The sequence below is a fragment of the Macaca thibetana genome, chromosome X (assembly GCF_024542745.1).
Source record: "Macaca thibetana thibetana isolate TM-01 chromosome X, ASM2454274v1, whole genome shotgun sequence".
Taxonomy (NCBI): domain Eukaryota; kingdom Metazoa; phylum Chordata; class Mammalia; order Primates; family Cercopithecidae; genus Macaca; species Macaca thibetana.
The window spans coordinates 125,935,804-125,961,253 of NC_065598.1; the positions used below are offsets into that span (position 1 = coordinate 125,935,804).

The 25,450-nt window shown below is 38.9% G+C and overlaps 1 protein-coding gene across 4 annotated transcripts in view; it reads right to left on the reverse strand.

Annotated features, from left to right (window-relative positions):
* ENOX2 (ecto-NOX disulfide-thiol exchanger 2) overlaps window positions 1-23,269 on the reverse strand; it is a 296,553-nt gene extending 273,284 nt beyond the window's left edge. For 3 of the 4 annotated variants that reach the window (XM_050777529.1, XM_050777527.1, XM_050777526.1), the window contains exons 1-2: window positions 23,001-23,269; window positions 21,645-21,692 (exon numbers count right to left, since the gene is read on the reverse strand). Coding sequence is in view for 1 of the 4 variants with exons in the window: in XM_050777526.1 (XP_050633483.1) it covers window positions 21,645-21,647 (3 nt within the window). In the remaining 3 variants the exon portion in view is untranslated. Of the gene's footprint in view, window positions 1-6,035; window positions 7,286-21,644; window positions 21,693-23,000 lie in introns of those variants that run through there. The other variant, XM_050777528.1, reaches the window with a different exon arrangement.
* Between the last annotated feature and the right edge of the window lie 2,181 nt (window positions 23,270-25,450).

Here is a 25,450-nt window from a genome sequence, read left to right on the forward strand (position 1 = left end):
AAAACAGAAAACAGAGCCACAGAGCCAAAGAAAGTGAAGAATGGAAAGAGAAAGAAGGGAATTTCAGGATGTGCTAAAAATTTTAACAATTGAAAAGTATACAAAGAACTGGGATCTAGGCAACAGAGGGCAGGTCCAACAGGCATAATTACTTACCATATAGTTTCCACAGACAACAATAGTCAAGGACTTTACTCCATCCATGTATTTTTTCCCCCAATACTTTAGATTCTGACACTGGGTTCTATTTAAAGCCACCAAGTACAACTAATATACTTGATGAACTCCACACAATAATAAAACATAAAAGGACCTAAACGTATATCTCTTTATGTACAGACTACATTCCATTTCTGATCAAATTCTTCCAAAGTGTTAATGCTATTTTAAATAACAAAATAGTCCTGAAAGGAATATACTACTGGTTCAAAAAAGATTTATTCAAGGAAGAAATGGAAGCTGAAAAGTTGTGAGTCATGAGTGGCTAAGGGGTTGAACAATCCAAAAGAAAAGAGTGAAAGGGACTATGAGAGCTAAAATGTATAAAAGTGTCTATGACATAAACGTTGAAGGTAGGAGCTCTTTCTTCTGATTAACTCAATTTTCTTATTCCTAGCTCAGAAATCAAGACTTAACAGCCACCCCTCAACAGCAAGCCAATATGAGAAAAACAGTACTGATGAGAAATGAAGAGTGTAGCTCGCATTTAAATTTAGTTGAGATCATAATTTGTCAAATCCCTTCTGAGGATAACCCACTTTAGGCTGTTTTTAAAATTTAAATTATCCATAAAACGAAATGCTTGTCCTATATGTAAAAGGAAACAACATTCCAGTTTGATTTCCTGTTGATACAATTATCACTGTGGCCATCTAGACCTGTAAGAGAATTACTACTTCTGGATAGCCAAACCTTCTTGAGCAGCACTGACGGTACTACATCCAGTAGCCACATGTGATTATTTAAATATCAATTTAATTAAACTTAATAAAACAAAAAAAAATCAGTTCCTCAGTTGAAATAGCCACATTTCAATGCTCAATAGCCACATGTGGCTAGTGGATACTGTGTTAGATAGTAAAGATACAGAATACTTCATCATCTTACACAGTTCTATCAGGCAGCACTGGGTTAGATACCAGGAAACTAAGACTTTCAGTGTTCGAACAAAATATTCAAACCATTTTAAGAATAGTTTTTCCACAATGTAATTAATATGAATATCCATAGAGAATATGGATCAGAATTTAGCATTTCATTTTTGCCTTTGAACAGTGGTTCTCAAAAGTCATTCATACAGAAGAATTATCTGGGGAGTCTGCTAAATGCAGATCACTCAGAGTGATTCAGTAGGTCTGGGATGGGGATTCAGAAATCTACATTTTACACATATCTTAGGTAACGCTGTCACAGGTAATTCCTTAACCACATTTTGAGAAACACTGTGATTATGCATCAAAAATTCCAATTATCACTTTACATATACCAATTTATTTTCTTGAATGGTATTAAATATGTAGGCAAGCCCTTATTGCTATACAAAAGTGCAAAATGTTCCACAAAGGCAAAAGACAGCTTTCAAAGTATAGTAGATCTGAGCAACGATGAGTATAGAAAATAAAAAATTAAGAAGGTACTTGCACTAGAAAAAAAAAAAAAAACTTTTGAATGGAATATTCCAGAATACCTACGCAAAGCAGAAGCAATCTAGCCATTCAGCTTCAGAAACTCAGGCTTCGGAACAGCTCCAAACTTTTAGCTAGCAGAAGAGGAGAAAAACCTCTGGTGGTGCAGCTGCTGAAGGTCTGAATACTGCATGCCAGTGCTAACTGTGTGCAAGAACCAGGCTATGTGCTAAGAGACAAGTAAAATATGGTCATGACTTCAAGAACTCAGTCTATTGGGGGAAGACAGACCAAAAATAAATATTAAATACAGTAGCAGGTGTAATTTGAGTGGAATCTTAAATACTGAGCAGCTCTAGGATTGCTGGAGATAAGGAAGGATGGCAATTGAAATGTAGAGAACAGTATGGAAAGGCACAGGAGCTTGAAAATTTGGGGTGTACCTATGACCCAGAAGTGGTCTAGAGTGGCAGGTAAATAAGATATAGAGAGTGTTGTGTAGTGGAAGATAAGAGTGTAAGGGAATTCCGAGTGCCTGGGACAAGGCTATGGATGGCCCTGAATGTCTATTTGGAAAAAAAAAAAAAAAAAGGCAAAATCCTTTAGAGGATTTTTAAGGAGAGGAGTGATAGGATAAGATCTGCATTTAGGAAGAACATTCTAACAGTTAGGCATAAAATGGAGTCGGGAGAGAGTAGACACAGAGATGTGCGATGTTTGGCCATTTGGCTGCATAGAAGAAAAATTACACTTTGGCTGTCAATGTTTCTTGTTGCAAAAAGCTGAGAATGGAGAGAGAAGCAACAGATTATGAAAGAGATCTTAAAAACAAAGCTGAAAATCTGAAGAAAGAACATGAGTAGCAGCAATGTTTAGAAATTCCTGGGGATACAATGTTCCCCTTGACTCTGTCAGTAAAGACTACCAACGATGGGGGTCAGAAAGAAAGTAAAAATTTTTAATAGTCTGGTCAGCAGACAGCTCTACACTGTCTAGGACTTTTGAAGTCATGAACAATGGGTTATCTGCTCCAGGTAGCACACAGGTGGGCAAACAGCTTCTTTAATAAAGAGTCCCTAAAGACATACAGCATATTCCACAGTGGTTAAGAGCATTGGCTCTGAAGACAAACTTGCCATCCTATATTGATTCTTGCTACTTAGTAATTGTGTGACGTGGTAGGCTGGATACTTAAACTCTGTATCTGTTTTTCTAACCTTAAAATGGAAGCACTACTGCCTACCTAATTGCATTGCTGTGAGGGTTGATGGGTTCATACATATAAGGTATTTATAACATGACCTGGCACAGAGTAAGCTTTCAATAAATGTTAGCTTTTTTTTTTTTTTGAGATGGAGTTTCGCTCTTGTTGCCCAGGATGGAGTGCAATGGCATGGTCTCGGCTCACTGCAACCTCCACCTCCCGAGTTCAAGCGTTTCTCCTGCTTCAGGCTCCCGAGTACCTGGAATTACAGGCACCCACCACCGTGCCCGGCTAATTTTTGTATTTCTAGTAGAGACAGGGTTTTGCCACATTGGCCACACTGGACTCGAACTCCTGACCTCAAGTTATCCAGCCCCCTCAGCCTCCCAAAGTGCTGGGATTACAGGCATGAGCCACTGCACCTGGCCAAATGTTAGCTATTCTTACTATTATGTTTATATATGGCTGGGGAGACACACATTCAACTGTACTATGCTCAATAATGTCAATCAGTATAGTTTAGCAGCCCAAGGGGCATTTGCAGTACACTATCCTACATAAATAGCATGCCTTAATTATTGTATTATTCATAATAAGCATATTAAGTCCTTTTTGGAAAAAGGCAAATATGAAGAAATTTTCAAATTTGTTAATATTCTTGGTGATCCCCTTAAATAAGCTAGTGCAAGCTGGCTCTAGCACACCATGGACTGGTTTATATTAACCTTTATATTCCTGTCCATGAGACCTGCCCTTCACTCCTCTAAAACATGCTCATAGGTGTACCAAAGAGGAAAATCCATCAGACGACTCAACTTCAGCTCCCCGAACAACCAGAACCTACAAATCTTCCTCTTGAATTTTTCTTGGCCTCAAACAAGACAGGGAAAAAGTAACTATTTTGTAGATGAAAGACTTTTTCTTTTGCCCATAAGAAAATGTCATTTCTTTAAAAGCCCTAATAAATTCTTTTTCATTTATATTCAGAGTGCCTATTCCTAGAAAAAGAAACAGAGTGAGGGATGTTAGCCAGAGCTTCCAACTACACAGGACATTTGCCACCTGAAACCAACTTTAATATGGAACTTCCAATTTAATGCCTAGTTTGCCCAGTTCTCCTTCCTCTAATCCTGATCTGTTCCCCGAAGTTCCCACCTGTATTTTTTAAGTGTCAAATTCATTTAATTTTAAAGAATGATAAAAGGGCTTTATATCATCCTCCTTTCTTTTTTGCCAGAAGGAAATATTACAAGGACAGATTTACTTTAAGATATGTTAAAATATAAAGATATCATCTTAGATAAGGGTAAATTTCAATCAAATGGTATCTGAGATAATATATTCATTACCATCTTAAAGTCTCATAAACAGATTATAACAATACTTGCTCTATCTCTGGCCCATTTTCTTATCAACATTCTCAAATGTTCATTGTCAAATGCTGAAGAAGAGTTGTCTATGGCATGAACATCCAGTCATTAATCTAGTACATGGGACAGTCTCTAATAAATTCAAATATAAAAATTGCCCTTTCAAGAATGTTTACTGAAGGGGTTTTAAAGAAAGTTTTACCAGAGAGCTTATATGAGCTATTCAAGTATTTGGGTTCATTTGCTGAATTGATAATGCGGCTTTAAATAGTATTCCTTCTTCAGTGGGACAAAAGGCATTTTTTCCCTTAAAACTAATGAATTTAAAATTGAGAAACCATTTGGAAATTTTAAAAGATAAGAATGCTTATCTACAAGAGAGAGAGAGAGAGAGAGAGACAGAGAGACAGAGAGACACAGAGACAGAGACGGAAAGAAAGAAAAGTGTGAACCTGAATTAGCTGTATATTTTTTCTGCTGATCTGGACAAAATACTCAAATTTCAAAAACATACAGCACTTCACATTCATAGCCAGTATATCTTAAAATATACATACTTGCATGGAAACAATCTTGTAAGTTCATCCAGTATAAGAATAAAAACAAACTAGCTTGTTTAGAAGAGAAAATACTCCCTACTAACCTTTTGGAATAGACAACATTTTATCTTTTAAGTTCATCCAGTACAACAATAAAAACAAACCAGCTTGTTTAAAAAAGAAAATACTCCATACTAACCTTTTGGAATAGACAACATTTTGCTTCCCTAAAATTTCACAAAGCTCTACTTTCATTCATATTGATGTACACATTAATCAAAACACTAGTGTTTTTTATACATCTGTAAAATTAATCTTGAAGTCACACACATATTCAGATAAATGCTGGATTAAAAATAGTTTTGAAAACATCTCTAGCGTCCTATCCAAGAATACATTTTTTAGTAAATGACCAAATTTATCCTCCTTCTCTAGTAGCATAAGTCACATTTACCTGGCACCCATCAACCGAGAGGCAGCCTGATATCAGAGAGGAAAAAGCACAGATTCTTTAATCAGATAATGTAACCTGTAAGTTTAGGCTGCACTTAGATGGAGACCTCAGGCCAGTTACTCATTCTGAGTCTCAGTTTTCTTACCTATAAAATGGAGATCATATCATCACTGACCTCACACTTACTGAGAATGAACTAAGAAAGTATATAGTAAATCACTGTCTAAATGTTTTATACCACATCCACTCTGATTCAGTAACCAACAACTATACTGCAATTGTAATTTTTAATAGAGTAAAACCATTAAGGAATTAAACATGTATTCACTATTAGCATACAAATAAAATACAGTCATAAAAGCCACCTAGTTAGATTTGAAGTTATTCATTAGGTCACTGTGGAATTGAGAGCTGGCAAGGAGATAATGTCATTTTTAAAATGTAAACATTTTTATTAGCAAAGAGTTCTTCCCAGATATAGTAATTTCAGTAGCATAACAAAGTCCAGCATTTTTCATTGCCAGAAACTTAAACCAGTAACACTGGTCCATGAGAAACCTCTATTTATTGAATAAAGCAATATTTTCCATTTAAATCTATTTAATTTTGTAGTGGAGAAAATAAGACAGTCTCTGATTTTAACCATAAGAAAAAAACCTCAACAACTTCTCAAATTAAAATGTACAGAGATGGCTCTTCTAGAGTCAAGCATGCATTGGAGTGTAGAGAAAACATCCAGCAAGCACAAGTTTCCAACACTTAGCAGAACAAACCAACCAATACTCAAAGAAGAAACTGAAGCTATAAATTCAAATAAATGGGCTGCAGGGAGACTACACAAACCTGCTGTTGCTTTAATTGCAGACAATTCAATTCAGCAGCTGTTGGTCCAGGCACTAAGGTTCACTGTATGCTCTTCAACGTAACCTTGAAATATTGTCACTCACTCACTTCTCCACATCATCTGCATGCTGTCCAATTAATGAGGAGCGAAATCAACTGTCAAACCACGCATCAAAATAGAACATGATCTTTTAGCTGTTAAGCGCAGGAGCACAATATTTTAAGAATAATAAAGCAACAATGGAGATGAAAGTCCTTGACAACAAATGATATTCAAACTTATCAAAACAACGTGGTTGTAGGAACTAAGCTTCTGTTTTGTGCAGCAAGAAAGTGAAACTTTCTCAGGGTTTTTCATTTGCAAGGGACCTTTCTGTCTAACTGCTGTGTAAGAAGCCTTTCAAAAAACATTCGCCCATACCTGATCAGAATCTTCTTCATCATTATGGACCATTATGTTTCTGAAAGCTTAAGAGAATACTTAAGAAACACTTTTGATCCAAAGATATTTTACAATACAGATGGTTTGGGGCTCATATTTGTAGGTTTGCTGTTTCCAGCACTTTTTTTTTCTATCAGGAGAATAAACAAACAACAATAATATATAATGTTCATCAACTTGAGTTCAGTAATGAAACATAACTAAATTTACCAAACAGATGTGTCCTGGAATGCTTCCTATTTGAAGTTTCCCTACTCTTAAGTATATCCCAAATCTATACAACCAATTAACAAATACAGGAGTTAATAAACTCAAGAGAAACATAACACACTAAGTGTTTAAAAATTGCTTTTTGCTTCCAAAGCACCGTCTCTGTGCAAACACTCTAAGCTATATCACATACTACCAGTTGCAGACATAAGACTTGAGAAATTCAATACAAGAATACAGCAGAGAAGCGTGCACAATTAAGGGATCGGGACTACCAGTTTAACAGAAAACGCAGATCTTATACAGCAATCTGCTACAAACATTATAGCTAGGGGCAGGCATATTTTATGCAGCTATTTTGTTTAGCTCATTAGAACCCTATTTGTCCTTCAGTACAGTTGAACTGAAGGAAAAATAAAAGAAAGAAATGCACTTTGAAACAAAGGGGAAATTCAGATAAAACAAAACATACTATACCTGTATATTGTACCAGGAACATTGTGACACTCTTCAGGGAACTGTTTCACGTTGTATCCTATCGTGAGTTATTCTCTCCTTACCCTCTTCTCTCCACAAGAAGAAAAGCCAAAGCACCCCAAATCCCCACTACACCCTATCCCTAACCCACCCACCCCATTGAGGGAAAAGAAAAATAGCTATAATTCAGCTTAGATCCGACGCTTCTGTTTAGCTCAGCTCCAGCCGAGCAACTGAGCTTTAGCAACGGAGCATAGGGAGGAGGACTCTGATGCCAGTAGCACTTCCATCCACTTCACTTACACAAAAGCAGGCAGTGGAAAATCCAGGAGCCTTGAAGACAAGGGCTGGAACTGGCTTTTATGAATTGCTATTACTGCATGTGTCACCATCCATCTCCAATGACGGACACTTATAGGCTGAATTGGGAGTGGAGGGGGTGGGGTGGAGGAGGTTGGAGAGCAGGTGGAGAAGCAATTAGCAGTATGTTCATTGGAGAATTCGTTCGGGATTTCATACATCAGTGCCTAAAGAAACAGCATGCAGTTGACAAATCAGAACTTTACGATTTGCATGCCTTGGAAGAAATCTTAGCTCACAGCTCCGAACAAAATAATGTTTGCCCACTCTTATAGGGCACAGAAAGTCACCCCTTCGCTTTTTCTTTCCTCTGGCTACCCTTATTCCTGAGAAATCAACATTCAGAATGAATATTTGCTAATTTTCCCTAAAGAATTGTATTTAAAAGGCTGGAAGGAAAGGAAGTATAAAGAAATTAAATTCTATTGAACATGACATATCTTAACACAAAGGCAAGAAGCTAATTATTTTAAGCCAACTTTTCATCCCTAGTCCCATTCCCCAAGTGCAGCTTTCACACTTACAATCAGTGGATCACACAACTTTTGTCCATATATTTAACACTGAAAAACAAATCTACGTCTACCTAAAAATAGTTCAGTTAAAATGAAGGTGAAATGCCAAGAGCTATGTGCAGGACCCACTTCATAGGTGACTTAAGAAAGGACTTTACATGTAAGTGCTTCAGTTTTGCTCATCCACTAAACTAAAGCTCATTTTTAGACAAATTTTAAAATTAATCACAGGTAGGAACAAAAAGGAGACAGTGTCTCTGGGAGGAAACATGATACAACCAAAGGAGCACTGGGGTCGGGTATCAGGAAACCTGGGTTCAGCTTCCGGTTCTACAGCTTTCTAACTATGTGACTCTGGACAAGTCACTTAATTTCTTTGAGCCTAAGTTCCCTTTATTTGTTAACTGAAGAGAATAGTACCTATCCTGACTGTTTCACAGGATTGCTGTGAAGAGCTAATGAGATAATAGGTATGAAAACCCTTTTGTAAATTGTAAAGGGCTATACAATTGTATGGGATTATTACTACCATGCCCTAAACAAATCTTGCCCTAATGATTGAAGTGAGGTACCTCTATCACATAAGGCAAATAAAAAGAAAGAACCAATATAATTTCATAAAACACTGTTCAATTCTCACAATTTTTAAATTAGACGGAATCGTTGTTTGCTCTTAAAATTCCACAGCAGGGAACTTTTTTCAGGAAATTTTAAAATAATACATCAAAAGTTTATTAAAGAGACTGGATCCCTCTAAATTCTCTTTTTCCTTTCTGGAAAGTCAGTTCATTTTTCTTCATATGGTCTAGTATTATGTCCCATCTAGAATGCAAACTACTAGATAATGAGCATCTCTTTTTGTTCAAGCTTTCTATTTGCCTGTTATATCCTCATCATTGCCCAGTGTGTTGGGGTAGGATTCAAGGTGATTAAATCTAAATCCACAAGGTAAAAATCCAAAGTCATGCCTTATGAGGCTCCAAGCTGCCTTGATACTATATATACAGTGACCAGCTGGCTTCAGCTGGGACACAATTTTAGCACATAAAGTCCTGGGGTGGCCACACCTGGGGCACTAAATGATCCAGGCAATGTTTGGGGATCTTTGGTTCGGCCAAATCCCACATGTCCTGATTTCCATCTGTATGGTGGTTCCCAAATGTGTGTTTGTCCACATGAACCAAATCTGAAGCGGCCAAAAGAAAGGTGGGGGATAGAGCAGAGATATCAGATGTCAGCTCCTCTTGGCCCATCCAGTGCTATCTGTGCCCTCAAACAAGTGCCCATCATACTTCTTGTAAGAAGAAAGAAAACTTTTTCTAATTGCCCCTGTAAACGTCATTGCTACTACTGAAGATGCCAGCATAATACATATCCAAAATCTATGTTAAACCAATTGGAAAAATGATAATATTAATAATCACATAACAGGTAATTGGTAGCTAAGAGCAAGTGAGCCGCTGAAAGGGGGAAGGGGAGGAGAAAAAGACAAGAGAGGAGAAGGAGGGAAAAAGAGGGGAGGGGTGGAGAAAAGAGAAAATGAATCTAAAGTGAGAGCTTTCTAATCAGAAACATACTTGCTGAAATCATCCGAAATCTCACCTACTATAATAAAAAGTGCTTGTCTTTTGAGGTATTGGGAGTGGCCCCCTGACCATCAAAGCTGCAATCCTAGCCTTCCAACTGCTTAGAGAAACAGTCAAGAGCCTGAAAAGGTACTGACAGCCCTAGCACCAGATCTCACTTTCCTCTGCCATTCGGAAAGTCAGGCAGGTGGGATACAATTCTCCAGAGGCCTCATCCCTGTTACCCTCCACCACAGCCTCACTGGCAGCATGGCTGGCCACTAAGGAAGGTGTCAGTCCAATTTCAGGTTCAGCAAAGGAGGCTTGCCTGAGACTTCAAAAACCACATTGGTAAGAAAGGAACAAAGGCTGTATTTCAGAATCGGACTGTTCTGCCTTTGGGCATTGCAACTAAACTCCACAAATTTAAGCTTGAAATTCATATCCCTCAAGTTCCTCAGAAGGGCCATTCAAAGTAAAGGGAAAGGAACAGGAAAGATGAATTTTTTTTTTGTTAGCTTCTTTCTCACAGTCAAAAAATGAGGAACATGACTGACAGAGTGTCCCAAAAGGCAATGAGGTGGGAGGCAGCAGTTTCAACCCAGATTAGCAAGAAGGGCAATGAAAGCATCAGAGCATCCTTATAAAAACAAACAAGCACACCAAAAACCATTGCACTGTTTCCATTATCCCGATTTCAAGTTCCAGAATGTAAGCACTAATGGTTCCCTAAACCACCCAAGCTCCTCCTCGGCAGCCGTCACCAAGCCTGATTGATCTTTTCAAACGAATTTCCGTTACTAGCCACCCCAGATTCTGAGTATTTTTGTCAAAAACAAAAGTCCCAGTGGAAGATTTCAAAGAACCAAGAACTTGAACTAAACCATGAACTTAAACGGGAAGAGACAACACTAATTTGCTAACCTCCAAATAAAACAGAAATGGTAACAGTTTGAAAGCAACAAAAACTAGCAAGCTGATTTGAACCAGAACAAAGTTTCATGTTTTCTGAATCGATCAAACTTGCACCAAACCCTAAGAGTCTAATCAGTTCAAGCTCCTGCAAAGAACACACAGCAAGGCTTGGTTTCACCTGTCTGAAAGCCGACAAGGGAACCACAGAATGAACACTGGATAAGGAGTCAGAAGAACTGACGTCTCCTAATTTTCTTCACTGTTTGATGTTGGTTAAGTCACTTCTACTCTCTTAGCCTCAGCTTGCTTGCCATGAAATTACCAGGCTGGGATCGCCAATATCCCAGGTTTAATAGTCTATGCCAATTGTGGAATTTAGTCTAGTGATGAAACAGATAAAGTCACAATTTAGCCTTAATCTGCAGGAGGCAGAGAGATGGACCATCCCAACTCTCTTAAGGATTCATGTTTCTAGCTTATTTTGAAATATACTTGGCCAGGCATGGTGGCTCACACCAATAATCCTAGCACTTTGCGAGGCCCAGGTGGGAGGATCACTTAACCTCAGGAGTTCAAGACTAGCCTGGGCAAGATAGTGAGACCCCACCTCTTAAATAAATAAATAAATAAATAAATAAATAAATAAAAATTTAAAAAGTTTTTTTTTTAAAGAAATACACTTAAGAGTTGGTAACTGTCCCTGTTCAGCCTCAGAAATAACCTAATACTCTTTTTCAGAATGTCTCTCCTGAAAAAAATGTTTCAGGAATAGTTTGTTTTCCTCAAGTGAAAGCTACAGATGAGTTGTGTCATCCAATAAAAGGAAGAGGAAAGAAATGACAGTGATCTAGTATAGGCTGAGCCTCTATTGCATGTGAGACATGGCAAATTTTACATAATTTTCTTAATCAATCTTCACAATACAACGCTATATGGTTTTTGTGGTTGTTGTTGTTTTGTTTTTTTGTTTTGAGACAGGGTCTTGCTCTGTCATGCAGGCTGGAGTGCAGTGACACAATCATAGCTCACTGTAAACTTGAACTCCTGGGCTCAAGTAATCCTCCTATAGTAGACACTTTTATCCTCACTTTATAGGCAAGGAAACTAAGGCTTACTGATGCTAAGTGACTTGCTTACAGTACTTGACTGGTACTGGGATTCGAACTCAGGCAATTTGAATCCATTACTATGACAATATCATAAGAATTAAAGGAATAATTCTTAATTCACTGATTCGATTGGGTTTGCTTAGTGAATAAATTACATGCTGATTCAAAACAGTGAAAGTAAATTTCCTTGCATTTATACTAGGTTGACTTTTTTTTTTAATTTCATTTGACAGTTTGGTATAATGGTTAGGACAACTGGGCTCTGGAGTCAGGCAGACCTGAATTTCTTGAATTCTGTCTTATGGACAAGATACTTAACCATGCTGTGTCTCAAGTTTTCTTATCTGAAAAATGGGGAGGAAGTAGTCCCTACCTTGTCGGGCTGTTGGAAAGTGTCAATGACCTGATAGCATCTCGCATAGTACTTGGCACAAAATGACAACTCAGTAAAGATAGATGAGAGCTATCCTTGTATTCATAAGCAATACAAGAAAGGAAAGGTTATAAAGAAAAATGAAACTGGGATTCACTGAATTTAAGTGCTCTTTGGTTATAGCACAGATATAGTTTGGAAGGTTTTCAGTGGTCCACCCACATTCTCCAAAACTAACCTGCATCTTATGGCAAATCAGCATATTCATGAAGCAACATGAATACGTTAATTGGGGTTTCCTAAAGAGTAGCAAGGAAACTTGTCATGTGCTCTGCTTAGCAGCAGTTGTCCCTAGTTTCCTGGAACCCATTCTTTTAAAGAAAAAGCTCATAAGTAGCATATAGCACTGCTGGAAGTACCAGGCAAGTGAAGGCATCCTGCTTCCCCCCAATTCTTCAAGCCCTGGCTTCTTTCCCATTCATCTGTAGTCCTCTTCTCAGATTCCCTTCTGTCCTTCCCCAGTTTATTCTGGTTTTACCAGGATTCTTCCTCTGGCACTAGCTCTGTTTCTGCTCATCAGCATCAAGTAGTGTCTATGGAATGTGCACCTGGCACGACACTAGGTGAAATAGAAAGTCATCCAAGAGTTAATGAAAAAGACATGTGATCCATGGCCAAACAGATCTAAGATACACAGGTAGACTAGAGTTTTGGCAACACAGTAAATGCAGGTATAATGCAGGATGACTTGGTTGATTTCAGAGCACAAAAGGGTTTGTTCATCTAGTTAATGACATGCATACTGAAAAATTTTTACAAACTGTACTAATGTCTGCAACTTAATCTGAAATGCATAAAGGAATGGATAGATGAATAGGTGATAAAGCAAATACAACAAAATGTTCATTATAGAATCTAAATGGTGAATATCTGGGTGTTCACTGTATAATTCGTTTAACTTTTCTCTATATTTGAATATTTTCACAATAAATGGTTGAGAAAAAGGAGAGGGGGAAAGGGATATGGCTTATTCAACCACAAGTGTTTCAGAACAAAATAATTATAATTATATAGAAAAGTATAAAGCAAATAGGGCAAAATAATAACAATTGGTGAATCTGAGCAAATGGTATATAAGAATTCTTGTATGATGCTTGCAATTTTTCTATATTTAAAAGTACTTCAAACTAAAAAGTTAAAAGATAATTTGTTGAGCACCAACCTCTTTTACCTAGTGTCTCAGTTGCCATCTTCAGTAGTGAGGGCATTAGGTTAATAGTAGAGATATTGGAAACAATGGTGGAAGGGCGGGTAAAAATAACAGTCACAGATATATCTTGGGGGCCTACTATATGCAAGACACTGTGCTAGGCACTTTGGGGGATTCAAAGAAGTAAAAAAACATAGTCCGTTCCCTGAGAGGGCTCCCAGGGTAAGCAAAGGAATGCCAAAGCAGTGTCTGAAAGGGTAACTGACTGGAGCAGAGTTCTGTAAGACAGAAGTATAAAGATTAGAAAGGTAGGTTGGAGCCAGATTGCAGACAGTACTAAAGGTCAGGCTGAAGAGTTTGGACGTCATCCTATGGATAATGGGAAGCCATTTACAGTATCTGAGTCAGGGAAAGAACATGATCTAAAACTGACCAGCTAGATGGTACAATTTGTTTGGGCACAGGTACCCTTCAACATGCATTTGTTTTATATTCATGTACATCTGGTACGTGTATCTACTTCCCATATCTGGATGTGACGTTTAGGGATTTCCAACATGCTGGTTGCTGCTTATTTTTCAAACAGCCACTCCCTGACATCTCTTCAGCCTCTTTCCTTTTTCCTCCCCCAAATCCCAAGGGCAGCGGACCAGCACGTGCCTCAGCCCTGCTGACTCAGCAAGCAATAACTAAGCCTCATAGAATGTTTTTGAAATGAAGCTGCTGTGCTTCAAAACTGATTTCTTTCCTTCATGATAATCAAACCTCAATTACTGCTGGAATCACTGATTTGAGTTGGAAAGAATGAATATTCATCTAAGTAACATGTGAAGGAGTGCAGGAAGTTATGTCCTGTGTGCAGAAGGAAACAATTGTTCAAAGTGATCTCTGTATATGGAAAGAAACCCTAACAGAGACGGCATTGCTGAATAGTGGCAAGTGATTAGGGTAAAACCTCTCAAAGACTGCCAAATTAGAAAGTGGACTTTATAATCCTTTGGATATATACCCAGTAATGGGATTGCTTGGGTCAAATGGTATTTCTGGTTCTAGATCTTTGACCATGGCACATGTATACGTATGTAACAAACCTGCACGTTCTGCACATGTATCCTAAAACTTAAAGTAAAATTTTAAAAAAAGGAAAAATTAAAAAAAAATTTCCTGATGTCTATGATTGTATTGTAGTTATATATGGAATATTCTTTTTTTTCTAGGAGATTCAAATAAAATATTCAGAAATGATGAAGTATCATGTTAAAATTTTATTCTCAAATGGTTATTTAAAGAATATTCCTTATACCATTCTTTTAACTTTTCTCTAAATTGAAAGTATTTCAAAATAAAAATAATAAAATTTTAAAAAAAGAAAGTGGAGTTTGTCTTCAGTTTTTCACCCCACGAAGTCCATCCTCCAGTGCAATCATGTTACTCCCCCCATTTAAAACCCTGTGTTCACTCATCCCTACATATAGGACAATGGCCATACTTCTTAGCAAGCTGACTTACTTCACCCAACCAGCCACAGGATACCTTCCCAGACTCTTATCCCGTTCCCCTTTCCCACTTTCATTGGTTCACACACAATATCTTACCTTTTTCTGAACTATCCAGTTTTACACATTTGACTGCCTTGCGTGTGTTGGTGGTCCCTCTGCCTGGAATCCTTGCCCATCACCTCTTTGTCCACATAGAGACTAGGCAATGCCCCGCATCCTTTATGATTCAACACAGTTAGACTCTGATCTCTAAGCTGTCCACCCCCAGCTGTAATTCCCTCCACTATATTCCCAGAACACCTTCTCTCTCTTTTGGGTACCTTTCACATCAGAATATAATCACTGGTTTGAGTGTCTATCTCCCCTATTAGACTGTGAGCTCCTTAAGGGCAGGGATTACATCACATCAAATTCATTATTATAGTCCTGGTGCTTAGCATAGGGTCTGGTCCTGTATATATGCTCAAATGTCTATTGAATGAATGAGTCTGAACATAAAGTACTCCTTGAAGTCAAACTCAGAATCTCTTGAAAGGTGAAAATTAGAATGGTATGTGACCAGAATAATCCTAGTGAAGTATGTTTGAGGACCTGACTGAAGAAAAGCTGATAGGAGGACACCTTATGGGGGCTTATTGTGCGGCAGTTTCTATCCCAGGAAACACTCACTAGCAGTTGTTGCTGGCTAAAAATGAAGAGCAGCTGGAGCAGATGACAAGGGCCCTTACTAGGGATTTCTCCATCCTTATCTTTCACAGTTCACCACTAAAGCAATGTTGTTCTCTGAAGTAACATTTTCCACAGTGTCTCAATTCTCCTGAATGACTGCCATATTCGTTTGTGCTCTGCCTACCACGGCATTTAGACCAGCTTTGTTAAAGTGTGGTCACTGAAAGCTCTTCGATTCTTCCACTCACCTATCATTATCATGCCAAGGAACGTTTTGTGAGTAAGAGACCACTGAAAAACAGAGCACCAAAAAGGGGAGTGAAGCAGAGCTAATAAAAACTATCTTTTTTCTCCTCCTAGATTGCCAATGTATTTCACTATGTTTCCATCCTACAGTGTTTTATACTATGTTTCAGTAAAGGCAAAAAAATAAAATAAAATAAAATAAAATAAAAGGAAAATTAAGACTTCAGCAAAACTTTACACTTTGTTGGAAAGAAAAAAAGGAAGCAATATTGAGGAATAGAACATAAATCTTTAGACATATGATCAGTAGCCATTTCTGAAAAGTACACATCTGGACTGTTTTAAACAAATAGCAAAAAGCAATTAGGTCTTTCTGACTAAACTGAGGTGTATGCTAATTTCTTTTTTTAAACTAAGTCTGTTTTGATCTTCAAAAATGTCAAACTGGTAAACACTTTTTTTTTGTACATATAAATCTAAGAGCCAAGCCTAGCTTGAGGAAGATTTAAGAGACATAAAATTTGTCTGAGGTGTCTGCCAAATCTCTGCAGCAGAGACAGAAACCCTGGAAAAGCTGACACAATCATAACTCTCACATCACCAGCAGGCTTGTGCAGGGTTGGGAAGCACAGAAAGTCACTGTTCCTTCTCTTACACTGTTTGTAAACAGAGAAGTAGATCATTTGCTTATCAGCTATCTGGTAGCTCATTTTTGCCTAGATATCTCACCGAGGAAAAAAAAAAAAAAAAAAAAAGAACACATCCCCACGGGTACATATCTCAATTTTCAGCTGGGTGAATTTTCATTTATAAGATGGGCCCGCTTGTGAAAATTTTTCTTTTATTTGCTCTTGAATGCTCTTACTCTTGTGTGCTTGCTTGCTCTCTCTCTCCCTCTTTGTCTTTTTGTTCAGAAGGCATTAAAAGGGGTATTTATGAGTATCTAGTGCAGTGCCTAACGAAGTGCTTTCACATAGTAAGCCTACAATAATTCATCGAATGAAGTGAAACCCTACCCGTAATTTCTACGTTCAACTTATTTGATCATGTAGCAGGAAAACCATAGATTTTTTTCCTGGAGTATTTAAAAGTAACAATTCCTTATAAAGAAATATTTTATTCAGATGACTCATGCTTAGGACTTCTGTTCCTTAAAAATCATCCATTTTTGCACAACGGGTATTATTTGTAAGGAAAACGAAGGGAAGACTACACTTCAGGATTCTGAATGACCACTGATACATTATTGTAGAGAAAATCAGATATCCTACATACACTCGATTGTATGTCATTATGGTAATGCACTACATATGTCTAAAATCACTTAACAATGCAAGAATATAGTGCACACATGGGCTGCATTCTGTAAGTAGGATTAACTATTGAATTCAACCAAGGTCTTCCCTGGGGACAGATTGCTGGAAAATACATCTACATGACATTTAAAAAAATAAATTAACCAATGACATTGGCTCCCATGAGACACATTGTTTCTTGTACATTCAATTATTTCACAGTTTTCTGTACCTCTCTGCTGACATCCCCATCCCAAATGACATAGAATTTCAAAAAATAAAGAAAAACAGAGCAACTGGAGCTATTCCATCTCTCCTGTATGAAGTGTTAGGTACACAAAGGAAAGATTTCTGTACATGAGCACAGTGTGAACCACGACAGGGTGAGATCATGTCAGTTTGCGGCTGTTCTTGTTATGCTGTGGTCACATATAAGTTGCCCAAGGGAGTGTACAAAGCCTGTTTTCTTCCTGACAAGGACCAGCAGGGATTGCTGGAAAGTAAAGAGAACAGAGTTATGGCAGGAGGTTTTAAATTTTCTCTTTAAAAAATGCTCTTTATTATAACTTTTCTTCTCGCTTTGGTGTATTTAGTTTTCCTCATCTGTAAAATAGGAATAACTATTTTATGTATTTAATATTTTTGCTGAGAATTAAATACCAGTAGATTGCCTGGCATACAATAGCTAATCCACACAGTCCACATCAACATTGGCTAACATTAATTAAACACCTATTATGTGCCTGGTACTGGCAAAAGACCCCCCAAAAAGGTAAATCATAGAAGGTAAAACTGATACTAGAGGAGCAAGCAGGGAGCTGATTTTCAAAGTTTTTATCAGCCAGTCTAAGAAGTTTGGATATTATCCTGAAAACAAAGGACAGCCTTCGAACTATTTTATAGAGAGGCTGGATAGCTTTAGATTTGTGACTTACAAAAATCATTCTGTCAGCATTGGTAAAGAGTGGACTAGAAGAGAAGCAGGCTAGAGGCAGCAGTAATCCAGGCTAGAAGTGATGCATGTGTGTTGGGGGGTGGAAGGTATGCCCCCAACTAAGACAATGGTGGACACCGGGAAAACATTTTTAAATAACTTTTTTTTTTTGAGACAGAGTCTCACTCTGTCTCCCAGGCTGGAGTGTGGTGGTGCAATCTCGGCTCACTACAACCTCCGCCTCTTGGGTTGAAGCAATTCTCCTGCCTCAGTCTCCCGAGTAGCTGGGATTACAGGCGCATGCCATCATGCCCGGCTCATTTTTGTATTTTTAGTAGAGACGGGGTTTCCCCATGTTTGACCTAAGGTGATCCGCCCGCCCTGGCCTCCCAAAGTGCTGGGATTAAAGGTGTAAGCCACTGTGCCTGGCCAACATAACTTTTTAAAAATTAACAAATATACTGTAGATTAGAAAATAAAAATATGCAAAAGGTTAAAAGTAGAAGTCATATGCAAACTTACTATTTGTAGCAAACCCCTATTAATATTTTTTGTGTGTTTACCATTACAGGATTTTTCCTATGTATGCCTACACAGATGTGTGTGTGTGTGTGTGTGTGTGTGTGTGTGTGTGTGTCTGTGTTATGTATACGTTTTTAAACCGGGATCTGCCACTCTGTACTGAAAGTTTTATGATGTGATTTTCTCTTAATATATCATAAACAATTTTCCAGATCATTAAATATTGTTTGGTAAAATCAACTTACAAGACTACTTAGTAATCCATTCTATAAATGCACAATTGATTTCATTCAAACCGCTAGTACTGTACATTTAAGATGTTCTTTTTTTCTTTTTTTGTTGTTTTTGCTATTAGTATAAACAACTCTGGGATAGATGTACTGAGTATTAAATTTTTCAAAACATCATGATTGTTTCCTCAGCACAGAGCCCTAGAAGTTGAAGTGGTAGGTTAAAAGCTGTATTCCATTAAGGTTTCTGATACATATTGATGAACTGCTCTCCAGAAAAGCTGTATCAATTTATAGTCCCAGTAGCAGAGTCTATGAGTAGGAGATGAACTTGAGAGTGATGTCAAGGACGGAGTGCACTGGACTTGGGTGGGTAGAAGGGATGTTTCCTGGCAAAGTATCAGGGCAGAAGGAAGGTGAACTCTGTCAAGAGCAGCAAAGTAATAGGCAGGGCTAAGGAATAGGTGTCTGGATAGGTAAATGATAAGAAAGAAAAAGGTAAGATAACCAGGGGACAGTGAAGAAAAGAGGGGAAAAGTAGGTCTTTAGTGAAATTATGGGCACTTTAATTTACTGCTTTCTTCAGCAAAAGTAGCAAATGTAGCAAACAGCTAGTCTTTTCACAGCATTTGGCACTTTGTGCTACCAAGGTCCCCAGTTATATTCATGCAAATCTGTTTACCAATTCTTTTCACCCAATAATCATTTATTAGGTGACTACCATGTGTCAAGTGCTGTTCTGGATGCTATGGGTATGGAGATGAATGAAACCTCGTCCCTGCCCTCAAGGAGCTTACAGTCTAGTAGTGGGGAAGACAGAAACATCCACAGACCGACACCCTACAGTGTGGTACAGGCTAGGACAGAGGTAAGTGCAGGGTCCTGTGGAAGCCAGAGGCCTAACATTGCTTTGTGCGTGCATTCATGTATGTTGGGCGAGGGCTGTTGGGAAGGCTTCACAGAGGTATTGACATACGAGCTGAGTCTTAAAGGCTGAGGAATTTCTTGCATGTCTAAGGGTCACAGATCATAGTCATATTCCTAATCAGTGCCTTGAATATTTGTGCTACTGCTCTCAAAGACACCGAGTAAGGTGGGAAGGATGTTTGTGTGTAATCCAAATCCATTCGAGTGGTAACTATAGCTTCCACTGTCATCTTAATGAACACAGAAACATAGCATGTTTTGGCAATATTATCGCTCCCCACAGAATATAAAGGACAAAAGGCAAGGGAGGCATGCAGACTTTTAAAACAATTCTGGTAACACTGACATAATAATATTAACATCCACCAAGTCCTAATAATTTTACCTCCTAAATGTTTCTCGAATCTGTTCCCTCCTCTCACCTAACACTCTTGGGTCTTTATTGTCTCTCTGTGGAACTGAGTAGCAGCCTCATCATGTCCACCTCCACTGTATCCTTCCCACTGTCATTGTCCTTAAAGTAAAAATCTGATCATGGTGCTCTTCTGAAACATGTTAATGGTTTCTTATGGCCTACAAGCAGCACTTCTCAAATTTCAGTCATTTGAGTATTACTTAGTGATTTTTACCATATTCACACACAACGTGTTCTATTATTACTTAACATTTGTCTTTAAATGAACTGAAAACTGGTTCACTTTCTATTTTTATGAAGTAAAATCTAAAGTAATCTTAGATGTGACGGCTTAGTTCAGTTTTATGTTTTTTAAGACATATTTGAATATGTAACTAGTAAAATTAAAATGTTTGTGGGAGCACAATGTAACTACCACTGGCAGATGCCCTACGTTTTAATAACCACTGACCTATGGGGGCGCATTCCAACTTAGGATTGCAATCAAGATTCTTCACAACTCAGCCCCAACCTCTTTCCAGACTCTTCTCCTACCCATTACACTTCCCTTTTCCTCAACAATCTGCACTCCAGCCATGCTGAATTCTTCCACATTGAATGAACATGCCCTACTCTTACACAGCCACACATCTTTCACAGACTGACTCCTCTACCTGGAATGCCTCCCCTCCACTCCTTCCCTGCCTGGGGCAAACTCACTATCCTTTAAGACTTATCTGTCATGTCACCTCTGCAAGGAAGCCTTCTCCCTGAGTCTCCCTTACAGTAAGTCACACCTTCCTTTATCCCTCCATAGCACTTTGTACCTGTCTCTGTTATACAACACACTACAGTATCTCAGAACTGTGGACATCTAACTCCCCAACTAGATCCCAGGAAGAGTTCACACCTTGTACTTAATTGTTTCTCCAATACTTCACGTGGGCAGAGGTCATGAAAGAGATCTAGTGTCCCAGGTAACTTGTTAAAATGCTAAAATAAGATAAATCCAAAGTATTATCAAGGTTCAAATAGCTTAGAGGTATGATATGTGTCATAAAGAGAATCATCTAATTCAGAAACAGCCATACTAACTATGGTTTTGGCAGACACAATTAGCTACAGTTGCAATGACAGTTAATTTGGTTTTGGCAGCTACTTTACAGCAAATACATTCTGACATAGAAATCTGAAGTGAATCATTTGGGTTTTGATCAGGATGATCAACTATACCTATCTCTCCTTACCACAACTGGAAAGTCAAAAACAAGAATGAACATTGGGAGCAGCAAACCATGTTGAACAGAGTATGGGCTTTGGAGTCAGAAATCTGTATACTCAAACCTCAACTTATAATCTATGTGACTTAAGTAGATTGTTTAACTTCTGTGCATTTTACTGTTTTCTTCTAGAAAAAAAAAACAGGAATAATAGTATCTACTTCATAACTCTCTTAAGATAATGCAACAAAGTATTTATGATGATGACTAGGACATTATGTGTGTTCAATAAATAGCAGTCATTATTGTCACCCAATGAGATGACTACAATTCAGATAATGTGATGCACGGGGACAGCAAATGCATTTCTTAAGAAAATAAATTGATGTCTCTAGGCTTTAAAGTTGACAGCTACAGACTGTAGCTAAGAATAGCTACAAACAAAACATCTGCAAGACAAGCTTCTTCTTGGATTTAAACTCACACCTGGAACATACCATCACACTTCTTTGTGTTCTCCAAGAATTGATCTCAAATCAGGTTCCCTAGGATGAAAAGAAAAATCATCCAATCTTAATTTTTGCCTTCAATTTTATTTGATACAGAATAATATCCAAACTATGTGTATGTTTCAAAGTGTCATGTTATTATGACCCCAATCTTCTTCACCCTATTTATTTCCCAGTATATTTGTGCTGATCTCTTTTATTCCAATCAGGCAAGCCCACCTGTCTCACAGTGCTCCCTCTTCTGTTTACCCTTCTCAAAGTCCAATCTCAGTAGCAGGAAGCATTTTCTCCCTCCTCTTTGACAACTTCAAATCCCCTGTACTCCGCTGGAGCCCAAATTAAAATTCACCTCCTTCACAAAGCCTGAAAGCAGGATGAGGGCTTCAGCACTTCCCGGGTTAGGCTTGAACTTCCATAGATGAACTCACCACCCCCATCAGTATGCTCTTCCACTGACCCCCTTAGCATTTTTTGCACGCGTTTGTAATAATACAATGATTAATACGGTCTGTTTCACAGGGTCTACTTTATTCTGTAGAATAAAGGTGTGCCCCCTAAATGTTTGTCAACATTAGTGCTGTCCGTCTTTGCTAGAAACCCCTAAAGCGCTGGGTTTTTATAACCAGTCTAACTTGCCTTTTACTCTCATCCGAACCCTGTACTGAACCTTAAACACACATTTCTCAAAAGCGAGATTCCTTCCCTCTTTTGCTTCCCATCCCTTCTAGAAATTGAGGGGAAACCCTTCCCACTCCAAAGACCTGGTGGGGGAAGTGGCAGGTGGCTGAGGGGCCAGTAAAGAGATGGCGAGCAATTAAGGAGGCAAAAAGAGAAAGTTTGAAAAAAAGTCACGCCCTGGGCATGGCCAGGAATTCCCATGCCCCAGAGGAAATGGGGAGTGTAGCGCAGGGAGGGTTATGTGCCCAAACCTGAAATACAAATTGAGGGAAAAGAGGAAAGAGATCACCCAACTCCTCCGGTAAGAATTAAAGTCCAGTCACCGCCTAGGCAAAACCCTGGACTCGAACCCCAACTTCGGACCTCTGAGGAGGCACAGCGCCAGGGGCAGGCGGGCGGCGTTGTGGGAAAAGAAAAGGGGCGGGCGAGTTGGAAGAAAAAAAAAAAAAAAGAGCAAAGAGAGCGCGCTCCCGGGCTCATGAGAACTGGCGCCTAGAGCTGAAAAGCCCACCCCGGACTCCCAGTCCCTACACCCCCTCCCCTGCAGAGGCGGAGCTGGGCGGAGTTAGGCGCTGAGGACCGCGGCCCCGGAAGCACCCTCCTCCCTAGGCCCCCTCAGTCCCACAGTCCCCAGCCACGGCCACTGGGGCTTTCTGCCTCTCTGACCTCCAGCTCCCCGGCTACCGAAGCGCTAGTCCTTAAACAGCTGCGGAAAATCAGGTTGGCGCGGCAGCTCCTGGGCGCGTAGTGCCCTCGCTGCGCCCCACGCCGCGCCACTCTCGTCCGAAATGCCCGCCTCGCGCCTCCAGGCCTAGACCCGGCACTCCGACCCAAGGCTGGACTCTCACCCACAAGGTGCCCACTGCGGCGTCTCCCATTGGCTACTGGTCACCGGGGAAGCCGGAGGCCCGAGCCCATGGCTTCATGGGAAATGTAGTTTGAGGTCGCTGAAGGCTGTTCTTCCTGAGAGTATCCCGTATAGACATTGGCGGAGAGACGCAAGTGAAGACCGAGAATTATGGGAGATGGAGTCGCGGGACACTTACTTCTCTAAACACACAATGCTTCCCCTCCCCTTCCGATTGTCCCCAGCGTTCAGACGGGGAAGGGCATTCTGGGTATTGTAGTTTAGAATGCACTGTCTTAGAGAATCTCTCTTGGGGTAATGGCTTTGTGCTTGTGGGGACAGAGGAAGGCTCTAGATTTATTTTCATGTCGGTTAAGCTCTTAGCATTTTGCGGGAAGCACTTTCAATCGTCATTTGAAATTGTTATTGAGTTTTAAGTGTTTTTCAAAAGATGATGTTTATTCTTTGATAAGCTTAGAATTTTAATTGAGAGTTGTAGTCCTTTAAAACTGTTAAAGTGTGTTCTTTGTGAACCACCTGCATCAAAATCACTTGAAAGGTACAGAAGAATGTATATAGTTTTTCTAATTGGGAATTATAGCTCCCCCTAGGAACAGTGTCATAAATAGGCATAGAAATGTGATCTACAGCAGCCCAGAAGAAGCCTATTTAATCCACAATGAAACTATGTTGTTGCCATGAAAAACAGTGGCCACATAAACTGCTATAAATAACAGTTTAGAACAGATAGACAATACAACTTAAGTACAAACGAGTAACTATATGTGTCTTTAAGAAACTTTATCTTTTGAGTAAAACTATGTAACAAGAGCTGGACATAGGTGGGCAATGCCAAGCACTTTCAAGTGACTTAAAGGTTGAGGAAAATGGTTGTTTATTAGGGCTAATTTCACTCCTAACTTTTGACCTCTTTTTGTCTCTGTTAGAGATGAATCCTTATAGCTTTATGGATTGTTACAGTTGAATTACTACAACTTCTTGATGAGGACAACTTTTGGACTCACAAGTAAAATGAAGGGAAAGACAGAGGAATTGCATTTTGCTAAGGTAATTGCTCAATATTTTAAAAAGATAAGTGAAGGAGGAAGATGATTTAATAAATTCAAACATTTATTCAGCATACTGCTTTGTACAAAGCTCTGCGCTAGGCACTGTTGCCACAGAATTGGAAAAATAGTCCCTGCCCTTGAGTAGCTCACAATCCAGGTGAGGGGAGTTATAGTGGAGGAGAATCTGGGGGGAGGAATAGATGAGTATACAATGTGAAAAATGCTGTAAAGAGGTCTACATAGAGTTCTATAGGAACATAGAGGAGGAAGAACTCATTCTACTTCTGGAAAACTGGTTGAAGAACCAGTAAAATATTTGTCAGATTTGGGGCAGGGAGGTCAACCATATTCTATACAAAGCATGTGCAAAGGCATAAAGGCATGAAAGAGTGCAGAGAACAATAACAAAAGTTCCATATTGCAGAGACTAGATCAGGCAGCAACAAGGGGTCATATCAATTAGTCCATAATTTAACTTGAAAGTGGGAGAGAACCATCAGAGGAATTTTTGAGCTTATATAGTGTTTATTTTTTAAAGCATATACACATAGAACATACTGGGAACACATATGCTAGGATATTATGGGGAATCGTCCTGGAAGATGGTAATTGAATTGCTGTATTATGTTTTAATACTTTTTATACTTTTAAATTCCCTCAGGAAAATAATTTGCTTTTTTAAAAAAAGAAAAATAGGCTGGGCGTGGGGCTCATGCCTGTAACCCTAGCACTTTGGGACACCAAGTTGGGAGGATTGCTTGAGCCCAGGAGTTCGAGATCAGCTTGGGCAACATAATGAGACTTGTCTCTACAAAAAATCAAGAAAATTAGCCAGGCATGGTGGCATATGCCTGTAGTCCCAGCTACTCAGGAAGCTGAAGCAGGAGGATCCCTTGAGCTCGGGAAGTTAGGACTGCAGTGAGCCAATATCATACCACTACACTCGAGTGTAGTGGGTGACAGAGCAAGACCTTGTCTCAAAAAAAATTTTTGTTAAAGAAAGAAAGAAAAGAGAAAAAGAAAAATCACCTCATTTCAGCCATAAAAAGGAGAGAAACAAGGCATTTTCAGTATTATGGACACCAGAAAAACATTATGTGAATCAAATGCAGAATTTCTTTTCTCAACTTTGTCTCCTTTCTTTTTATCTTTTTTTCATGACTCTTTACTTTGATTTGATCACTGATTTCAAAGTATTT